We start from the raw sequence: 20425 nt of genomic DNA on the forward strand, positions 1-20425 counted from the left end.
AGCATATACTATTCTCTACTTAGAGATGGCTATAAGCATAACATTTTAAAAGATAGATAAAAAGTAGTTTTTCAAAATCATTTGGCAACACATTAAAACACTGAATAATTTCCTCCTTTTAGAATGAATTTGTTTGAGGAAGAAAATTTTTTAGTTACAGAAATCACTTATATTTAATAACTTTAATATAATTATTTTTAAATATGCTGGACATATCATCTGACATGGGGAAAAATATTTTCATTCTTAATATGAGTTTTTCAGAAATTTTAACTCCAAACAGCTTTTACCAAATAATAAGTTCAGAATTCTGGTAACATCCAGGCAGTAAATAACAGTTTTTACTATGTACTTTTACCACAATCTAATACCCAACTTATTTTCTAAGAATATATTCTCAAATATTACAGTACCTCCTCAGCAGCTGTAGTATTTCTGATGGCTTGTAAAAGGAATGTGATCTTTGAATGTCCTGGGATATTCTCATAGGTTTCCTACATAAAAAAGAAAAACATTAAAGGTTAGAATATAATATTAGAAAGCCTCATGATTACACTAGGGAAAAGAAATGAAGGCTGGGAAAGATCCATTCATGGGAAGTCATATAATCTAGAACTAGTATTAAAAAATTTATCCTGTAACATAAAATATACTTCAGATAGTATAATATCTTCAGAAAGAGAACACAATTCAAGGAGTTACTTTCAAGTTCCTTTCTACCTTTCCCTTTTAAAAATGATGTGTGCATACATTTCCCCAGCTTTTGTTAATATCCTGACTAACAAAACTTAATGTTTATAGAGGGTAGGCGTTAGTGTGACTTGAGCTACCTTGCTGCAAAGTAAGTGCTGAGTATCTCCTTATGTCATGGAAAACTGGTTATCTTGTCAACATTTTTTAGATCAGAAGATGTAGAACTGGTTCAAATGTGCACTAAGAAACACCAGAGACTACCTCAGATGAAGGAAGTCAGAGAAAGGAAAAGTAGTCAAATTCTCCATGTACCTTTTCTTTAAAGCAAGGATTATACTAAAACCATACTTATATACACCAATAAATGAATACAGTCTGAAGAAATTTGGCCAGGAGACTTTACTAGATCTAGAAATCTAGATTTTGAGACTCAGATCTTCTTCTCCATTAACAATGTAAAATAAGAGCAAATTGGTTAACAATAAAAACTAAGCTGACACCAATTAAAAAGGTAAATGATCTAAATGGATCAAAAGTCAAGGCCTAAGTATATGTCTATAAAATTGAGTGGAAATATAAATTCATGTGCATGTGTAAAAAATTCTAACAATAGTAGTACTACAATGGAAAAGAAACCATTATTTTTAGCACACTGATTTTCCCCCCAAAAAAAGTCTCTTTAAACTGACTAGAATTGGCAATCAGTAAATAAGATAGTTTACTCTGATGTATCCACTTTAAGGGTATTGTGGATAACTTTAATTTCTGTGAAGTCTGAGTTCAAAGAGCTTGTCTACTCTCTAATAACTACCACCCATAAAATTTATTTGGTTTTGCTAGAGAGAAGTGATAACAAGAGAGGGAAAACAAGGCTTCTCTGTATCCTTATCTACCTTACACTTTAGTTAAGTGAATGCTCCACAGCATCCTTGAGATACTGACAGAGAAGGAAATAAAGGCTCAAAAGTTAAATGATCTGCCCAAGGTCTTGCTTGGTCTTCTGAGGCCAAACTGTACTCAAAATCTCCTTGGCACTAAATGCTTTCTGGGTTTTACCCCTGAGGACTGGCACCACCAAATAACCAGTTCTATTTATGCAGTGCTACATAGTTTTCAAACTTCTCGAACATATTTCAATTTGGGGAAGAACAAATTTGGGAGAAAGAACTTGATGTCTTCTGATAACCTCAGGTTCCTCTCAAATACACAGGCACATGGGGACATTATAATGCTGAAAACTATGACACAAAGTATTCCCTGCTGAGGAGAGAAGATAGTTTACATTTATTTATCCAGAAATGAGATAATTTATGTAACGATATTCACGAGATTGCAAAAATGGATACGGTATCTTCAGGTTTTTCATTTATCAAAGCAACTAAAAAACCAATATAGCCTTTTCATCTAAATATAATATCTCACAGTACAATAAAAATCTTTTTATTCCTTGTATCAATGCTTAGCTTAGCCCCTCATGTACTGTAGATGTTGTAAGTGTTTAACACTTAAATTTTCCGTGGCTAAATCAAGTTTTGGAAAAAAATTCTTAGGATACCACTCTCAGAAAACCTGTTATGAATTCTGATGGTCTCTAGCCTTGGCCCTGCTGAGACTATTATTGTGAGTTATCCAGTGCTAATTCTAATAGAGACATATAAACATTAAATATTAAACTCTATTCCATAATGAATTAGAAATCAAGGAAGAAGAGTATAGTATGAGTGACATCTGACTCCTAAGAGAGGATTCTCCTTATTCGATATGTTCCTCTGTAGCAATCCAGATATAGTATTACAAAACATGGGTCAAGGACAACAGTTTGGGAGGAAAAAAAGGGTAATAGTTTGACAAAAAGAACACAGCTTTAAAATCTAAAGTGCAACTTTTTCTTAGCCGAAACAGTTGAGTTCCACAAAGACAGGTATGGTATCTTTTCCATATCTGTATTCCCAGCATACAGAACATTACAGTATAAAGAATATTTCTGAGCAAACAGAAAGAATATTTCTAAGCAAATATCTAAGACTATTCCTTCCACTAGCCCAGGCAGGTTCAGTGAATGTTACCAGCATGTGGCAAATAAAATTTCAATTCCATTTGATTCTACTATGAACAATCACACAATGTAAAGCACATTTCACCCTATATACTCTTCTCACCCATTCCATAAATATTTAGGGAGCCTACCTTGTATACAGATATATAAAAGAGGAGACAAACAAATTCAAGTACATTTTTCAAGTATACATTCCTTACCTTCCCTCAACTCAAATCTTGCTAATGAAGTTCTGTACCAGAATCAATGAGAGAGTTTGGGCCAAGATGGAGGTGTAGGTAGAAACCCTTTGCTTCCTCATACAACCAAAAGGAAGATAACAACCAATCTAAAGTCAATAAACAACCAGAAGTGCCAGAAAAATCAAACTGCATGGAACTCCAACCATCGAGGAATTTAAGAAAAAGTCAACCAGAACAACTAGACCAGTGCGCTGAGACAAAGAAATATGGCCCAAATGAAAGAACAGAGCAAAACTTCAGAAATAGAGCTAAGCAATGAGGAAATAGCCAACCTATCTGATGGAGAATTAAAAGCCTTGGTAATCAAAATGCTCACAGAACTAATTGAGCTTGTTCACAAAGTGAAAGAACAAATGAAAGATACCCAAAATGAAATAAAGCAAAATAGTCAGGGAACCAACAGTGACAGGAAGGAAACCGGGACTTAAAGCAACGATTTGAAACAAAAGGGAAAAATAAACATCCAACCAGAACAGAATGAAGAAAGAATTTAAAAAAGTGAAGAGGAACTTAGGAATCTCTGGGACAACCTGAAACATTCCAATATCCAAATTATAGGAGTGGCAGAAGGAAAACGACAGCAAGAAGTTGAAAACTTATTTGAAAAAATAATGAAGGAAAACTTCCCCAGTTTGGCAAAGGAAATACACTTCCAGGAAGCACAGCGAGTTCCAAAGTTGTTGGACCCCAAGAGAAACACACCAAGGCACATCATCATTAAACTAACCAAGATTGAACATAAAAAGAGAATCCTAAAAGCAGCAAAAGGGAGAGTTACTTACAAAAGAGTTGCCATAAGACCATCAGCTGATTTCTCAAAACAAACCTTGTAGGCAAGAAGGGGCTGAAAAGAAGTATGTGAAGTCATGAAAGGCAAGGATCTACATCCAGGATTACTCTATCCAGCAAAGCTTTCATTTAGAATGGAAAGGCAGATAAAGTGCTTCCCAGATAAGATCAAGTTCAAGGAGTTCATCATCACCAAGCCATTATTATATGAAATGTTAAAGGGACTTATCTAAGAAAAAGATAAAAAATGTGAACAGTAAAATGACAACAGACTCACAACTTTCAACAAATGAACCTAAAAGAAAAGAAAAACAATGAAAACAACAACTAAGCAAACAACTAGAACAGTAACAGAATCAGAGAAATAGATATTGCATGGAGGGATTTCAGGGGGCAGAGGGAAGGAAGGAATAGCAGGGTTAAAATACAGGGAAGAAGCATAATTAGTAGACATAAAATAGATGAAGAGATAAAAAATGGTATAGAAAACAGAGAACTCGAAGAACTTATATGTAAAACCCATGTAAGGGGAGGAGAATGCCGGAGGGTTGGGCATGCAGGGTGAAGAAAGGATAAAGCGGGAAAACTGGGAAGACTGTAGTAGCATAATCAATAAAAAATACTTAAGAAAAGAATCAATGAAATACAAAGTCAATGCAAAAAATTAATGAACATATAAAATCCATGCATGATTGATAAAATATTTTATATGTCATTATGAATGTCATGGATATTTAACTTTGGATTACTTGTCAATTATTCAATTGTTTATTCATATTATATTTTGAGACAAGGACATTTAAATGATTTCTTCAAATATCACAAATATTTTTTTTTAAGTTAAAGAGAAAAATCCTCTAAGATTTTTTTAGTAGAAGAAATAGAGCCTAACTCTGGCTGTATAGCTCAGATAGTTACAGCATCATCCACCTATGCCAAGGTTGTAGGTTTGAACCTTGGTCAGAGCACATATAAGAAGCAATCATGCCTTGGCTGGTGTGGCTCAACGGATTGAATGCTAGCTTGCAAACCAGGTCCCTAGTTGGGGAAGCACAGAGGCAATCACACATTGATGTTTCTCTCCCTGCCTCCCCCCAAAAAATAAGTAAATAAATTAAAAAAAAAAAGCAATCAATGAATGCATAAATAAGTGGCACAACACATCAATGTTTTCTCCGTACTTTCCTCTCCCCCTTAAAAAAAAAAGATACAGATCCTACCAAATGGTTTACAATGGAAAACAATGAAAAACATTTTAAAGTTTCAAAGCCCTTCAATGATTTCAACAGTAATTACTATAAATGAACCTTTAACTGTACTTGATTTCATATTTCAATATAAAAACAAGTCATCTTAGTCAACAGTTTGGTATGTATGTGTCAGCTATGTACTTTTATTTTGATTAAATTACAAAGATATTTACTAAGCCCTTGCCAAGCCTTTAGTTTAAGAAAAAAAAATCTGTATTTGCTACAGCAGACTATAATAAAAGGCTCATTTCATGATGCAAAAAAAAAAAAGAGTATTAAGGCTTCATTTGAAGAGCCCTGGCCAGGTGGCTCAGTTGGTTGGAGCATTGCTCTGTACACCAAAAAACACTGCAGGTTAGATTACTGGTCAGGGCATATGACTAGGCTGTGGGTTCAAGCCTCAGTCAAGGTATGTATGTATGGAAGGCAACCAATTGATGTTTGTTTCCCTTCCTCTCACCTGGGATGTTTTTATTCTCTTCAGAATAAAAACATTTCCTCAGGTGAGGATTAAATATATCTGTATATTCCAAGGCTATACAAAAAAAGTAAAAATATAATATTTTAATGTTTTCACTAGAAATAAAGAGACTTAAGAGAATAATAGTACTTATTTGCAATTATTCTATAATGAGAAAATGTACTGAATGCTGCTAACTACCCCCAAAGTGGTAAAAGTAATAAAAGATTTACAACAGGCACCAACTGGAATTCAAGCTGAACCATCTGTGTATTTGGTTCAATAGAAGAAAGCTACCCCAATAGAGACTTAAGCAACTGGAAGGAAGAGGCAGAATTAAACTAACTTACTAAATACAATGCTGTTCTACTTTGTAACACACGACAATCTCTCTTACGGGTTGGGACTAAGAACTTATTTCTGTGAAAAATTACCTGTAGAGTTAACAGAAATCATCAAAATATTTTACTAGGCATTGTCACATGCCAGTGATAGGAGTGCAATTTGATCCAACTAATAAATGCATATTACTTCGAAGGTCAAATGCTCCTTTTAAGTATTCTACAAACAAACCTGGTAAAGTCTGAAAAGATAGGGATACATGACTTCTATGTATAGCACTGTTTTCAAGAGCAGGACCCTGGAAATCTCAATGTCCATGCATAGAGAATTAGTTGCATAAACAATATGTACATCCATTGGATGGAATACTATATAACTAGCTGCTTTAACAAAATCTCTTATGTGGCAATTTGAAATATATTGAGTGAAATATACCAACTGCACCGACAGCATGTGTATTGAAGCCCATTCATGTAAAAATGTATACATACACCTATATACATACAAACACTTCTTGCAAAGTAATTTCACAGATGATACACAAGAAACTTAAAAAGTGGTTATGTTTAGAGAATGAGATTAAAAGTTATCTGCACCTTTTGAATTTTTACCCCAAACAAGTTTTGCAAGTACAATAAACAAGTCAATCAAGTCATTACGATAAGGTTAATAGCTATTTAAAGTACTTTTTCATACAGAACTTCCGGTGTATTTACATTACAAATTATAAAATCACTTAAGTGTAACCAGCATCCCTAAATCTATTCAAAATCTATGAACAACACTGTGATTTTAAAGACTATAAACCTTGTGAGTCTAGAGGAGGCAGTGTCCCCCCAATTCATTAGCTATATGTAATATAAATGTTTACTCTGTAAAAAGATATGGCTGAACATCATCCTTCACTGAATCATAGAAATCTTCAATCACAGGTGGCAAAGAACTCCAGATATAATCAAGTCTGAAGATAGGTTCTGATAATGCATTTCAAAGAAACTATAAAGTTTCTGCCCTTCCCTTGAACTGTTGAATAAATTGTGGTCTCAACATTGATAGAATAATGTTAGTCTTATATACACCAAATGTGTCTTACTACTACTTGGTAAATGAACTTGCAAATGTACATGAAACATCGTCTTTTGAAACTGTATCACAGATGCACATTTTGTAGGTCAGGAGTTAGAGGTGATTAAAAAACGAGATTCAGGTTAGGTTTAACGAAATCAAAGATTTAAGCATACAGCATTGGCCCAGTTAAACAACGGAAGTCCCAGGACATCCCATTTATGTTATGAGACCACAAATCTCTTGAGATCAAATACTTTGCTGTTCAGAGAAGAGTAAAGTAAGATAGAAGCTGCTTAGAAAGAGACCATAAAGGTAATTTCACAAGACTGTGAGAGATGTGGGAGAAACCCAGCTTCCTGTGTTAAGAACTAGGCAAGAGAAGAGAATAAATGGAAATAAGTGGGAAGGCGAAAGGGCTAGACACATTTCAAAAGGAGAGATTGGTGAATGGAGAGACAGATGGTACCTTTAAATGATGGATCAGGAAAGAAGCAGGGGTAATGGGTTAGGTAGCAGCCGGGGTTTGGGAAACCAAGAAGGTTGGGCTGGGTGGACCCCATGGGGGAGGCTCCCAATGGGAGAGAGCCAGAAAGGGGAGCAGGGAACCCCGGGGCCCGCCCCACACCCCTCACAGCTGCCTGGTTTCCCCATCGGGGCGGGTGATGTGTGTCAGCAGCAGCCGCACACGTGTGCGAGGCGAGGCTGGGAAAAAACTGGCTTTGGCCCCCGTGGCTGCAGGAGTCGGAAGGGCCCCAGGGCACCTCCGGGATCCTTTGGCCCCCTCACACGTGGACTGAACAGCCACCGCTCGCCGGTCCCGGCCTGTGCCGTGGCGGCTGAGCAGCCAAGGCCCGGTGTGGCAACGTCGCTCGAAGAGTCAGCGCGCTGGCCCGGGCAAGGAGTCTGGGCGACAAGCTCGATTACCTCTGCCTGTTTCCGGACCACATTGTCGGGGCTGAGCAGGTTTCCCAGGAGCAGGTAGAACTGTTGCTGCTCCGTCGCGGACGCCGCCATTGCGCTAGGCGTGAGAGAGACAAGAGGGAGACAGGGAGGGAGAGGGAGAGGGGGGGAGAGAGAGAGAGAGAGAGAGAGAGAAGAGAAGGGAGGGAAGACAGAAGCCGTGAGGCGCGCTGGCGGCTGGCGGCCGGCGGGGGTGGGGTGGGGTGGAGGCGGGCCCAGCGCGGAGACCCAGCACTAGCCGCGCGCGCCGGACGACGGGAGGCAAGCGGGAAAGGGCGGGGCAAAGGGGAAAGGGGAGAATGGGGCGGGGCCTCTCGACCCCTCACCCCGCCGTGGCCGCAGGCGTCTTCGCCTCATTGGCCCTGGGAGTGTGGGGCGGGACGGGGTCGTGCGGATTGGCCAAGCACCCTGCAATAAGGTCACTGGTGGCGCTGGGCGTACTGCTGGGATTTGGAGTAGGCCGGGCGAGTAAGGAATTTAGCGGCGTGAATACTGCGTCGCCGGGGTCGGGGGAGGTGTAGGCAGACTGGGCTGCCCACTGCAAAAACTGGAGCCGAGGCGGGGGAAGGAGGGGCCAGCTCAGAGCGCGGGAGATTTCGGGGTCCGGGGTTAGCCGGCCTCATCACCTCCAGGCCCTCGCCGCATGTTGGGGTGCTCTCCCAGTTTCAAGCCCTTTGGCCCCTGCGATTTCATATTCCCACTCCTCGAGGAGAGAGCTGATTTGAAACCTACTTTACACTTAAATTCCACGCCCTGCGTTTCCCAGAACCCTCCATCTGTCAGATCCTCTGACTTCCCTCAAGACCGCCCCTTCCCACCGCGCTCACCAGTGACTCACGCCCCGGGCTTTTCCGGAAGAGGGTTACTCAGCCCTGGGCTCTCTCTCCAGGCCTTGTCTATCCAGCTTGAGATGTGTGCGCACATGTCCCCACTCCCTCCCCACCTCGGGAACCGTGACTGTTTCCTTAAATTCCGGGTTTGGGGGTCCTGTTCTTTAAACGGTTGGGGAAGTTGAGAGAGACACCCCTCTCCCTAAAGCAACATTTGTAGGGCTGATCTCTCAAGTGTTACTGATTACCACAGGTACTGAGAGCCCAGAGACCTGATTTCAATTGCAGCGCACTAATGCTTAGCTAATACAGCCAATCTTTACTACTGGAGCTGCCAAAGGCTGAGAGATCAGCCCCTACTTTGTCCATCGTACTGGGCTGAATTTAACAGTGAAGAAAATAACAATTCATCTTTGCCTTAAAAGGACACAGCTTTTCTAATGAGGTTACACGTTGGGTGAGATGGAGGTTAGTACACTTCTGGCAGGCCATCGTATTTAATTTAGGAAATTTAATTTCCTGTTGACTATTTTGCTCAAGTTCTGCTCTTTGGAAGTCTACTTAAAACATTTGCTTTTAGGCGAAGGACTTAAAACTTTGGCTGTACATTAGAATCTGGGCTGCTGTGTCCAGAATCTCTGGGCAGAGTTACTGGGATCCCCATACATTTGTGATTATCAGCCAAGACATTTTAAAGGATTTTAATTAATTTGTGGAGAAAACTCCCCTAAGTTTTAGCAGTGACAGTGATAGGGTTCTCTACAAAAAGTTTACAGACCTATCTTTGTAGAATTGAGGTTTTTTAGATGTGACAATTTATCATTATTATGATACATTTCTTCAAAGACCTTAGCAGTTGGAATGTCTTTATTCAGAGGAGGCTTTTTCCTCACCCAAGGTGATATGGGGAATCACATACTACAAACCATTTTTAATGACTGCATTACCATTGAAATCAGGTAAATTGCCTGGAGTCTTGCTCAAGAGTGTGGCATGATCTCCAGTTATTTTTTAACACCTGCTGTGGTGTTTTTATTGGCAGTGACTCCATAGAGTATATATATTTGTTCAGTAATTATTAAATAATAGAAATTCCAACTTAAGTCTGCACATTTCAAAATAGAGAGTTTATTTTTCAGGAATAGATGGTAGAAGGTAAAAAACGAACTTGAGTTGATTTGGGTCTTTAGTCTCTAGTTATGTAAACTTCAGTGACCACATAATGTCTGTAAGCCTCAATTACTCATCTATAAAATGGAATAATAATGGACTGTTAAGGTATAGTATTAATCACAAAAGTTCTAACATTATATTATACTTGGAAATAAAATGGAAGGGTGGAAAACTTCAAATCTTGCTTACTCCTGACAGCTGCCATTGCTTTGGGATGATTTACAGTGAGTGGCCAGCTCCTGATGCCTTTCCTTTTAGCTTATTAGACCTGACTTTACATCAGTTAGGTTCTGTAGCATATTTGCTTAGGGCATTTAAAACCCCTTGTGAAAAAGGGTGAGGTTGGGAAAATAGAAGACTGGAAGTTTCTCTCAATTGGTACATGAAATCTAGCTGATTTAGGATTTTTGATGTTTGTTAAAAGTCATTGCATAGTCTGATCATGACATTTATAAAAACACAGCAGGCAAGACTCCTTAAAAACAGAGCATTAGGCCCTGGCTGGTGTAGCTCAGTGGATTGAGCCTGGGCTTGCTGACTGAAGGGTCAACCAGTTTGATTCCCAGTCAGGTCACATGCCTGGGTTGTGGGCCAGGGTCCCTGGTGCAGGGTGTGCAAGAGTCAACCACACATTAATGTTTCTCTCTCTCTTTCTTCTTCCTTTGCCCTTTCTCTAAAAATGAGTGAATAATCTTTTAAAAAAATAAGAGCATTAGAATATGCTCCAGCTACCGTTCTTTGATGGACTTCCATGTTAATGAAAGTGTTTTAGAAATGGGAGGTTGCTGGAGAAGTTAGGCTTATGAAACCTCTGTGAAAGGGTCTCTCAGCTGTGGTAGAATTTGGTCTTGCCTATTTCTCGTTTATTATTAGTCTGAATATAAACAAAATAAGATTTTTCCAAATGAACAATTGTAATTTTTTAAAAGTTGCCCCAAGACTCCAAAAAAACTATAACCATTTGTTCTGATTGTTGTAAGCACATGTGCTCTCTATATCACAACTTATGAGGGTCAGTATAGATAATATAAATTAGGATCTGTAACTGTGCACAGATGTATGGTGATGGTATTATTTAACATGGTACAATGAAAAAAAAAGATTGGCATTGTTTCCTTATCTGAAAATGAGAATAATACTTCTTCATAGGGGTGTTGTAAAAGTTAAGATAGTATTTGTTAAATCCACATAGCATGGTGTCTACATAGTAGTAATTTTTAGCTGTTGATTAATTAGATGAATTTGGGGGTTAAATAAGAAATCAACCTAAGCAAATAATTACCCTTAAAACTACATGTGGTATAGATGTGTGGGTCACATTTTTGTGTTTTTAAAATATATGTGTATATTTTCTATTAGTCTCCCAATTGTGCAATAAAATAGTATGTGGAATGGATTAAGGATAGTTCATAAACACTTGGCTGATAAATATAATTTTTAACTTATTCTAATAATAATATTGTTTGTTGCCTAGATAAAAGCCAGCAAAAAAAAAAATTAGAACACTTTAAAAAGTGGTCCCCAACCTTTTTGGCACCAGGGACTAGATTCATTAAAGGCAATTTTTCCAATTACCTGGGGTTGGGGATGGTTTGTAGATAATTCAAGTGCATTACACTCACACTCACTTTAAAAGGTTATTTACTGAAAATAAAAATGCTGAACTGTTCACACTTTTTTAGCTGCTTTTTGTCAATATATTCAAGTCCCTGATCTCTGAAGCAGTGTGTTACTTAAAAGTATTCCAGGCAGGGGCATGGGAAACCTTCACATTTCCTGAGAGCATTGCGTTCAAAAGGCCCTCAACAAATTGCTGAATTGAGCACAGGCAGAGGAAATGTGGACTAAATTATGGTAACTTCTTTTGCTCTCTCTCATAGTTTTATTTATGAAAGTCACTGAATGACTATAGATAGTAGGATGCATTGTAGGGAGGCAGTCAAGTTTGGAGGCTAGAAGCACAGATTCCAGAGCCAGCCTGACTGAGAGTTCAAATAATAACTTCACAACTTGTGTGCTTATGTGATCTTGCCCAAGTTAAGTAATTTTTCTCAGTCCCCATTTCCTCTTCTATGAAATGGAGATAACAGAAGTACCTTTCACTATGTGTTAAAATACTTAACATAGTGCCTGGTACAAAGTAAATACTTAATAAATATTAGCTGTCATTACTAATGCAGATTGAAACCTCCAAAATTTGTAAAATTAATCTTGATTGCACATCTACCTATTAGATTATTACATTTTTATAATCCTATTATAGAAACAGTCATGCTATAGCACAATGCATAATAACTATAGTTAAGAAAAAACTTTTCAGTTTGATATGGTCATCATAGAGTATTTTAAGGCCATTTTAAACTTTAAATGCTATAGTTGCACTGTCCAGTGTGGTAGCCACAAGCCATTATGGTCATTGATCACTTGAAATGTGGTAAGTTCAAATTAAGGTGTGCTTTAAATATAAAAACACAGTAAATTTCAAAGACATAGTATAAATTAAGAATAACAGTTTTATACTGATCACATGTAGAAATGATAATACACTGATTTAAATGTGTTGATTATATTTACTAATAAAGTATAATTATTATATTAACAATTTTGCTTGTTTTTGCTTTTTAAACTATGGCTACTAGACATTTTAAAGTTACATATGTAATTTAAATTTGTGAGTCACATATTTTTATTGGACAGTGCTTTACTAGAGAATAAAATAACCAGCTAGCTATATACAGGTGTCGTCCATACTTTGTTCATTTAGATTTAGTAAGTGATTTGTTACAAAGTGAAAATTTGCTACCTTATAGAGCTTTCTGTTGCTTCCAGTTTTCCCACTGGATTCTCAGGAATTTGGTAACATGGCACAATACTCTGAGCAGGGTTCCTTGCTGAGGAATTTTCTTTCCCTGCTGGTTTGACATGAGACAGATTTGTTAACCTTTAGAAGGTAAGACTCCAGATTTGATCCTGTAGAACAAATACTTATAACTTAAATCAAGGACTGGTTAAGAGTTGGCGGAAGAAAGAATACCTTTTATTTTTTTTTATTATTTTCTTTTAAATGTGGTAAGTGAATTTAAAAACCACCATTGGCTGCATTTTAACACCTGAAATAAAGACATGCTTAGCAGAAGAATTTCATATTTAAGTTGTGTATGTGTGAGTGTTTTAGAACACAGATAGGTTTAAAGTAAAAGGATGGAAAAAGATATACCATGAAAACTGTTCAAAATGGAAGGGTTGACTGTGGGAATGGGGTGATGGGCCAGGGGAGAGCAATGAGGAAAAAGGCGAGGCAGCTGTAACTGAACAACAATAAAAAGAGAGAGAGAGATCTGAAATGGCTATACTAGTATCACACAAAATAGATTTTAAAGTGAAATCGTTATCTGAGGCAAAGGAGGACATTTTATTATGATATTTAAGAAGGTCTAAACAAATGAAAACTCATTACAATGCATGGACTAAAAGACTTCATATCAAGATGGCAACACTCCCTAAATTGACCTACGTATGTATTTAAAGTAATTAACTATCAAAATTTCAACTACTTTTTAAAATAATTTATTGATTATGCCATTACAGTTGTTCCATTTCCCCCTCTTCATTCCCCTCCACCTTGCACACCCCCTCCCACCCACATTCCCCCCTTTAGTTCATCTCCATGTGTCATAAGTTCTTTAGCTTCTACATTTCCCACACTACTCTTGCCCTCCCCCTGTCTATTTTCTCCCCATCATCTCTGCTACTTATTCTCTGTACCTTTCCTCCATTCTCCTCCTCCCACTCCCCTGTTACTAACCATCCATATGATCTCCATTTCTGTGACTCCTCTCCTGTTTTAGCTGTCCACTTAGTTTGCTTTTGTTTTAGGTGTGGTTGTTAACTGTGAGTTTGCTGTCCTTACACTGTTCATATTTTTCATTTTCTTTTTCTTAGATAAGTCCCTTTAACATTTCATATAGTAAGGGCTTGGTGATGATGAACTCCTTGAACTTGACCTTATCTGAGAAGCACTTTATCTGCCCTTCCATTCTAAATGAAAGCATTGTTGGATAGAGTAATCTTGGATGGAGGTCCTTGCATTTCATGACTTGGAATACTTCTTTGCAGCCCCTTCTTGCCAGTAAGGTCTCTTTTGAGAAATCCACTGCCAGTTTGATGGGAACTCCTTTGTAGGAGACTATCCCCTTATCTCTTGCTGCTTCTAGAATTTTCTCTTTCATTTTAATCTTGGCTAATATAATTATGATGTGCTTGGTGTGTTCCTCCTCGGGTTCAACTTCTACGGGACTCTCTGAGCTTCCTGGACTTCCTGGACTTCCTGGAAGTCTATTTCCTTTGCCAGGTTGGGGAAGTTCTCCTTTATTGTTTGTTCAAATAAGTTTTCCACTCATTGCTCTTCCTCTTCCCCTTCTGGTACCCCTATAATTTGCATGTTGGAACATTTAAAGATGTCCTGGAGGTTCCTAAGCCTCTCTTCATTTTTTTGAATTCTTGTTTCTTCATTCTTTTCTGTTTGTTTCTTTCTTCCTTCTGGTCCACTCCATTGATTTGAGTCCCAGTTTTCTTTCCACCACTATTGCTTCCCTGTGCATTTTCCTTCATTTCACTTAGGGTATCCTGCATTTGTTCATCTAATTTGTGACTAAAATCAACCAGTTCTGTGAGCATCCTGATCACCAGTGTTTTGAACTGTGCATCTGATAGGTTGGCTATCTTTGGTCACTTAAAAGTATTGGCTCTGGGGCTTTGATTTGTTCTTCTGTTTGAGCCATATTTTTTGGGTTAGGTCATGCCTGTTATGTAGTAAGGGGCGGAGCCTTAGGTGTTCACCAGGGCAGGGCAACCCAGTCACTCAGTTGTGATGCTGTATGTGGGCGCAGGGTCAGAGAGGGGACAATGGCACTTGCTCCATGCTTTTTTGGATTTCATTCCCCTCTGCAGCTTCCCACAAGCAAATTGGGAAGCCTTCTGATGTTGGTTCCCAGGTGGGTGGGTTTGTGTACATTCTACAACCCTGTGGGTCTCTCCAACAAATTCTGTGAAGCTGGGAGTCTCTCCCAGCACCCTTTTAATTGGTGCTTTTAGGCTTTATTTCACCAGCGCTAGAGCCCTGGGTTGGGCGGTCTGTCTCACTGCCCGTTTTTGCCCAATTTATTTGCATGCGAATGTGTGACTGTGGTCAGCCCTGTGCCACCTGTGCACCCGGGTCTGGCAGCCACTGCCTTTTCCTGCCACAACCCCTCTCCACTGGTTTCAGACTCCACCCCTCTTACCAATCTGGATGAATGGTTGTTGGACTTGCATACAGTTCAATTTTCTGTCAGTTCTGGTGGGTGTTTTGTTTCTAAATCTTTGTTGTCCTTAATTTTGATTGTGTGAGGAGGCACAGTGTTTCCACCTACACCTCCATCTTGGCCAGAAGACACAACAGCTTTTTTTAAAGAAATGGACAAGCTAATCTAGAATTCATATTAATTGTAAGAGACTACAAGTATCTAAAACAATCTTGAACAAAACAGAAGTTGGAAGATTCACATATTGATTTTAAAGCTTACTACAAAACTATAATAATGAAGACACTGTGGTACTGGCTTAAGGATAGACATATGATCAATGGAATTGAATGGAGAATCCAGAAATAAATCTTATAATTGTGGTCAATTGATTTTTTTAACAAGAATGCTGTGATGGTTAATTTAATGTTTCAATTTTGCCAGGCCATGGTACCTAGTTGTTTGATCAAATGCTAGTCATTGCTGTGAAGGTATTTGTGGATGTGATTAACATTTAAGATCACTTGAATTTAAGTAGAGCAGATGAACTTCCAAAAGGTGGGTGGGTCTCATCCAAGTAGTGGAACGCCTTGATTGAAAGCAAAGACTAGTTTCTAGAGGAAGAAGCAATTCTGCTTCAAGACTATAGCACAGAAACACCTGCAGGCTTGCTCTGCAAATTTCAGACACAGGATTGCAACATCAGCTTTTACCTGGATTTCCACTTGCTGGTCTGCACCTGTAGATTTCAAACATACCAGCCCCACAATTATGTGAGCTAATTTCTTAAATATCTCTCTCTGTATCCTATTGATCCTATTTCTGTGGAGAACCCTGATGAATAAAAGTGCAGTACCATTCAGTGTGAAAGAGAGAGCAAACTTTCCAACAAGAGTTACTGGTAGAACTGGACAGCCACATGAAAAAGAATGAAGCTGGACTACTCCTTCACACCATATAAAAACCTCAAAATAGAACCCAGACCTAAATGTAGGTGCTAAAGCTATAAAATTCTTAGAAGAAAACAGACCAATCTTCATGGTCTTGGGTTACACAATAGTTTTTTAGATGTAACACCCAAATCACCGTAGGCAAAAGGAAAAAATAGATAAAATTGAACTTTATTTAAAAAAAGCTTTTATGCCTCAAGGGAAACAATCAAGAAAGTGGAAGGACAACCCAGAGAATGGAGAAAAATATTTGCAAATCATATAATGGACTTATATCCAGAACATATAAAAAATAGTTACATTCAATGACAAAAAGACAACCCAATTAAAAAGCGGGTAAAACATTTGAGTAGACTACTTCCCAAAGAAGATACAAGAATACAAATGACTAATAAGTACAATAAAAGATGTTCAACATCATTTCATTAGGGATATAAAAATTAACACCACAATGAAATGTCACTTCATACCCACTAGGATGGCTGTATTAAAAACGACAATACTAAATGTTGGTAAGGATATGGAGAAATTGGAACCCTCATACATTGTTTATGGGAATATAAAATGATACAGTTAATTTAGAAAACAGTTTGGTACTTCTCCAAAAGTTACATTTAGAGTTATCATATGATGCAGCAATTCTACTAAGTATGTGCTCAAGAGAAATGGTAACATGTCTATACAGATACTTGTACATATTCATAATAGTCATAAAGTAGAAACAAGCCAAATGTATAACTATTGATGGGCAGATAAACAAAATGTGATATAACCATACAGTAAGATATTATTTATCAATAAAAAGAAAGTATCGATACATGCTACAACATGGATAAACTTTAAAAACATGGTAAGTGCCCTGGCTGGTGTGGCTCAGTGGATTGAGTGCCAGCCTGTGAACCAAAGGTCATTAGTTTGATTCCCAGTCAGGGCACATACCTGGGTTGTAGGCCACGTCCCCTGTAGGGGGTGTGTAAGAGGGAACCACACATTGATGTTTCTCTCCCTCTCTTTCTCCTCCCTTTCCCAAATAAATAAATAAATAAATAAACAAGCAAATAAGTAAATAAATAACTACAAATATGATAAGTTAAAGAAAACAGACATAAAAAGTCACATATTTTTTTATTTCTGCTATATGGAATGTCCAGAAGCAGCACATCCATAGAGACAGAAAGTACACTAGTGGTTGTTAGGGGCCTGGGGAGACTGAGGGTAAGCAGAAGAGGAGAGGAGGGAATGTGGAGTGACTGCTAATGGGTATGGAGTTTCATTTTGGGGTGATGAAAATATTCTGGAATCTGATAGTGGTAAGGTTGCACAACTCTAAATACTCTAAACACTCTATTGTACACTTTAAAAGCATTAACTTTATGGTATGTAAATGATATCTCAAGAAAGCTGTTACTCTTTAAAATTGTTTTTTTCTTGAAGATCTGAAGAAACTTAATTTAGACCTTGAATAATGAGGTTTTTTTCTATTTTTTACATTATTTTGAACTCAGTTCAGAATACATGAATAACATTCATAGTTCTCAAACCTTCTGAATGTTCCTAAACCATTATTTGGGGGCAAGAGAAATGGGGAGAAATAGATATGACTTAATCTCTATAATTTCCTCTCCATGTATTTGCTACTTAAAGCAAGTATCTTACAATTTAGACACAACGACATACACATTTTACCTCATACATTATGATGGCTTATATAGTGGAATATTAATTGTGACATAAATCCACATCTCAAATTAGCATCCCCTGGCAAGATAGATTTTTTAATAGCCTAAAGTTAATAAGGAAGAAACAAAAGGAACTTTACAGTAGTTCATATTCTTCAATTTTACTCACTCTATGTGTAGTACTGCTTTATGCTATACTTTATTGTTAGTATTCACTCAACAAATTATTTACATAGCAAATATTTATTGGGCATCTTCTCTGCAATGGGCACTTATAGGTTGTGGGGATTCAGTGGTGAGTAAGCGGATTGAGTTCTCACCTTCATGGAGCTCAAAATCTTTTCGAGGAAATCAGACAATGAACAAGTAAACTGAGTAGGAAACGTATTTTTAAACAGTGACCACTGGCAAAAAAAAAAAACCCCAAAAAACAATAACGGGATCAAGAATGACTGAAGCAGAGTTGGGCACTACTTAAGAGACACAGTGTTTTTAGGGGAAGTGGTATTTGAGCTGAGACTTGAAAGATGAGGAGACAAGTGAAGAAAAGGGGGAAATTTCCCCCAAACAGGAAACAGTGCAAAAACCCCAAGTAAAAAATGAGTCTAATACATTCCAGCAAGGAAAAACTGACATAGAGATGGGTAAGCTATGAGGGAAAGTGCTGAGAGGTAAGTAGGGGCCAGATCACATAATGCATTGTAATAGTACAGTATTATGACTTATTGTAAGTGGAATGGGAAGGCATTTGATGGTTAACTAAGAGACGTGACCTGTAAAACAGCTTTACAGGATTTTTTGTCTTCTATATAGGAAATAAACTGTAGGAGGGAAGTGGGGAAGGTGGGTGAGCATTGACATGATTATAACACTCCAGAGAAGATGGTGGCTTGGGCTACAGTGATTCCCCAGTGTCTGAAGTGGTCAGATTTAGATAATTTTTCTTTTGAAAATAGACCTGGATATAGGGTACAGAGGCAGATCCAAGTTTTGTGGGACATGAAATTTACATAATTTGAGGGCCATTTATAAGAAAAATAAACAATACAAAATGAAGTGCTTTAGAAGGTTTCTGTGCATGTGAAGGGCTCAGCAGCTTAAGCTTCATGAGTTTCATGGTGGCTTCAACTCTGATGGGGGTTAGTGGACATATCAAGGATGCCTAGGTTTTTGATCTGAGCAGTTGTGATACCATTAAAATGAGAATGTCTTTGGTTATGGTCTGGAAGGAGCAAAATAACTCAGGTTTCCTTCATAAGAAGTTTGAGATGCCTAGTAGATATCCAAAAGGTTATGTCCAATAAGCAGTTGGACAGAAGGGCCAGCTCAGGAAGAGGGCAGAGTTGAAAATAATTTCAGTCATCAGGTTTATGACATTGGAAGCTGTGGAAGTAGATGACACCACCCAGGGAAGAGAAAAGAGGGTGAAATACTCAGTCCTGAGACATTCCAACACTTAGAGGTCAGGCAGAGGGGGGGGGTTTAATTCATAATATAAATATCATAAGAGGGAACTGGTGGCATTGTATTGAACATTACTCACCTTAAGTTCTAATTTCTTTTTGATCTCTGATTGCAAGCATTTCTTTAGTACCTAGGAATCCACTAATGAATGTAAAGTTAGTGGAAGAACAAGTAAGCACAATGTTAAAGTAAATTATACAACATTTTATGTTAGGGGATTACTTTTATTTTTATTTTTGATACTTTAAGAAGTGGTATTTTCTCAGTGCTTCTCTACATCTTCAACCATATAATCTAATCTATTTCTCTACCTCTCACTTAGAAAGGATGTTTTATAAAGAAATTAGGTCAAACTAATACTAAGATGCCAAATGATGTCTTCCCATTTCATTCTAAGCATTTTTCTAGTTAATTTTGTTTATGCTTAAGTTTGTGCTTGATTATCAAGGATAATATACCTGCTTTTTAAAAAAATATGTTTTATTGATTATGCCATTACAGTTGTCCTATTTTCCCCCTTCATTCCCCTCCACCCAGCACACCCCTCCCCGCCATTCCCCCCTCCTTTAGTTTATGTCCACATGTCTCAAGTTACTTAGATTCTATATTTCCCATACTATTCTTGCCCTCCCCCATCTATTTTCTACCTACCATCTGTGCTACTTATTTTCTTAACCTTATCCCCCCTTCTCCTCCTCCCACTCCCCTGTTGCTAACCCTCCATGTGATCTTCATTTCTATGGTTCTCCTGATCTAGCTGTCCTCTTAGTTTGCTTTTGTTTTAGGTGTGGTTCTTAATAACTGTGAGTTTGCTGTCCTTTCACTGTTCATTTTTTTATCTTATTTTTCTTAGATAAGTCCCTTTAACATTTCATATAATAAGGGCTTGGTGATGATGAACTCTTTGAATTTGATCTTATCTGAGAAGCACTTTACCTGCCCTTCCATTCTAAATGAAAGCTTTGCTGGATAGATCAATCTTGGATGTAGGTCTTTGGATTTCATGACTTGGAATACTTCTTTGCAGCCCCTTCTTGCCTGGGAGGTCTCTTTTGAGAAATCCTCTGACAGTCTGATGGGAACTCCTTTGTAGGTTACTGTCTCCTTATCTCTTGCTGCTTCTAGAATTCTCTCCATTTTAATCTTGGCTAATGTAATGATGATGTGCCTTGGTGTGTTCCTTCTTG

General features: G+C 37.9%; 1 protein-coding gene across 1 annotated transcript in view; it reads right to left on the minus strand.

Annotated features, from left to right (window-relative positions):
* Positions 1-8058, minus strand: part of IPO5 (importin 5) — a 53739-nt gene extending 45681 nt beyond the window's left edge. Inside the window, exons 1-2 of the mRNA XM_037154556.2 lie at positions 7825-8058; positions 414-494 (exon numbers count right to left, since the gene is read on the minus strand). Of these exons, the coding sequence (XP_037010451.1) occupies positions 414-494; positions 7825-7914 (171 nt within the window). The 5' untranslated portion in view covers positions 7915-8058. The remainder of the gene's footprint in view (positions 1-413; positions 495-7824) is intronic.
* Between the last annotated feature and the right edge of the window lie 12367 nt (positions 8059-20425).

This window comes from Artibeus jamaicensis, unplaced genomic scaffold, assembly GCF_021234435.1.
Source record: "Artibeus jamaicensis isolate MK-2021 breed Jamaican fruit bat unplaced genomic scaffold, CSHL_Jam_final contig_410, whole genome shotgun sequence".
NCBI lineage: Eukaryota > Metazoa > Chordata > Mammalia > Chiroptera > Phyllostomidae > Artibeus > Artibeus jamaicensis.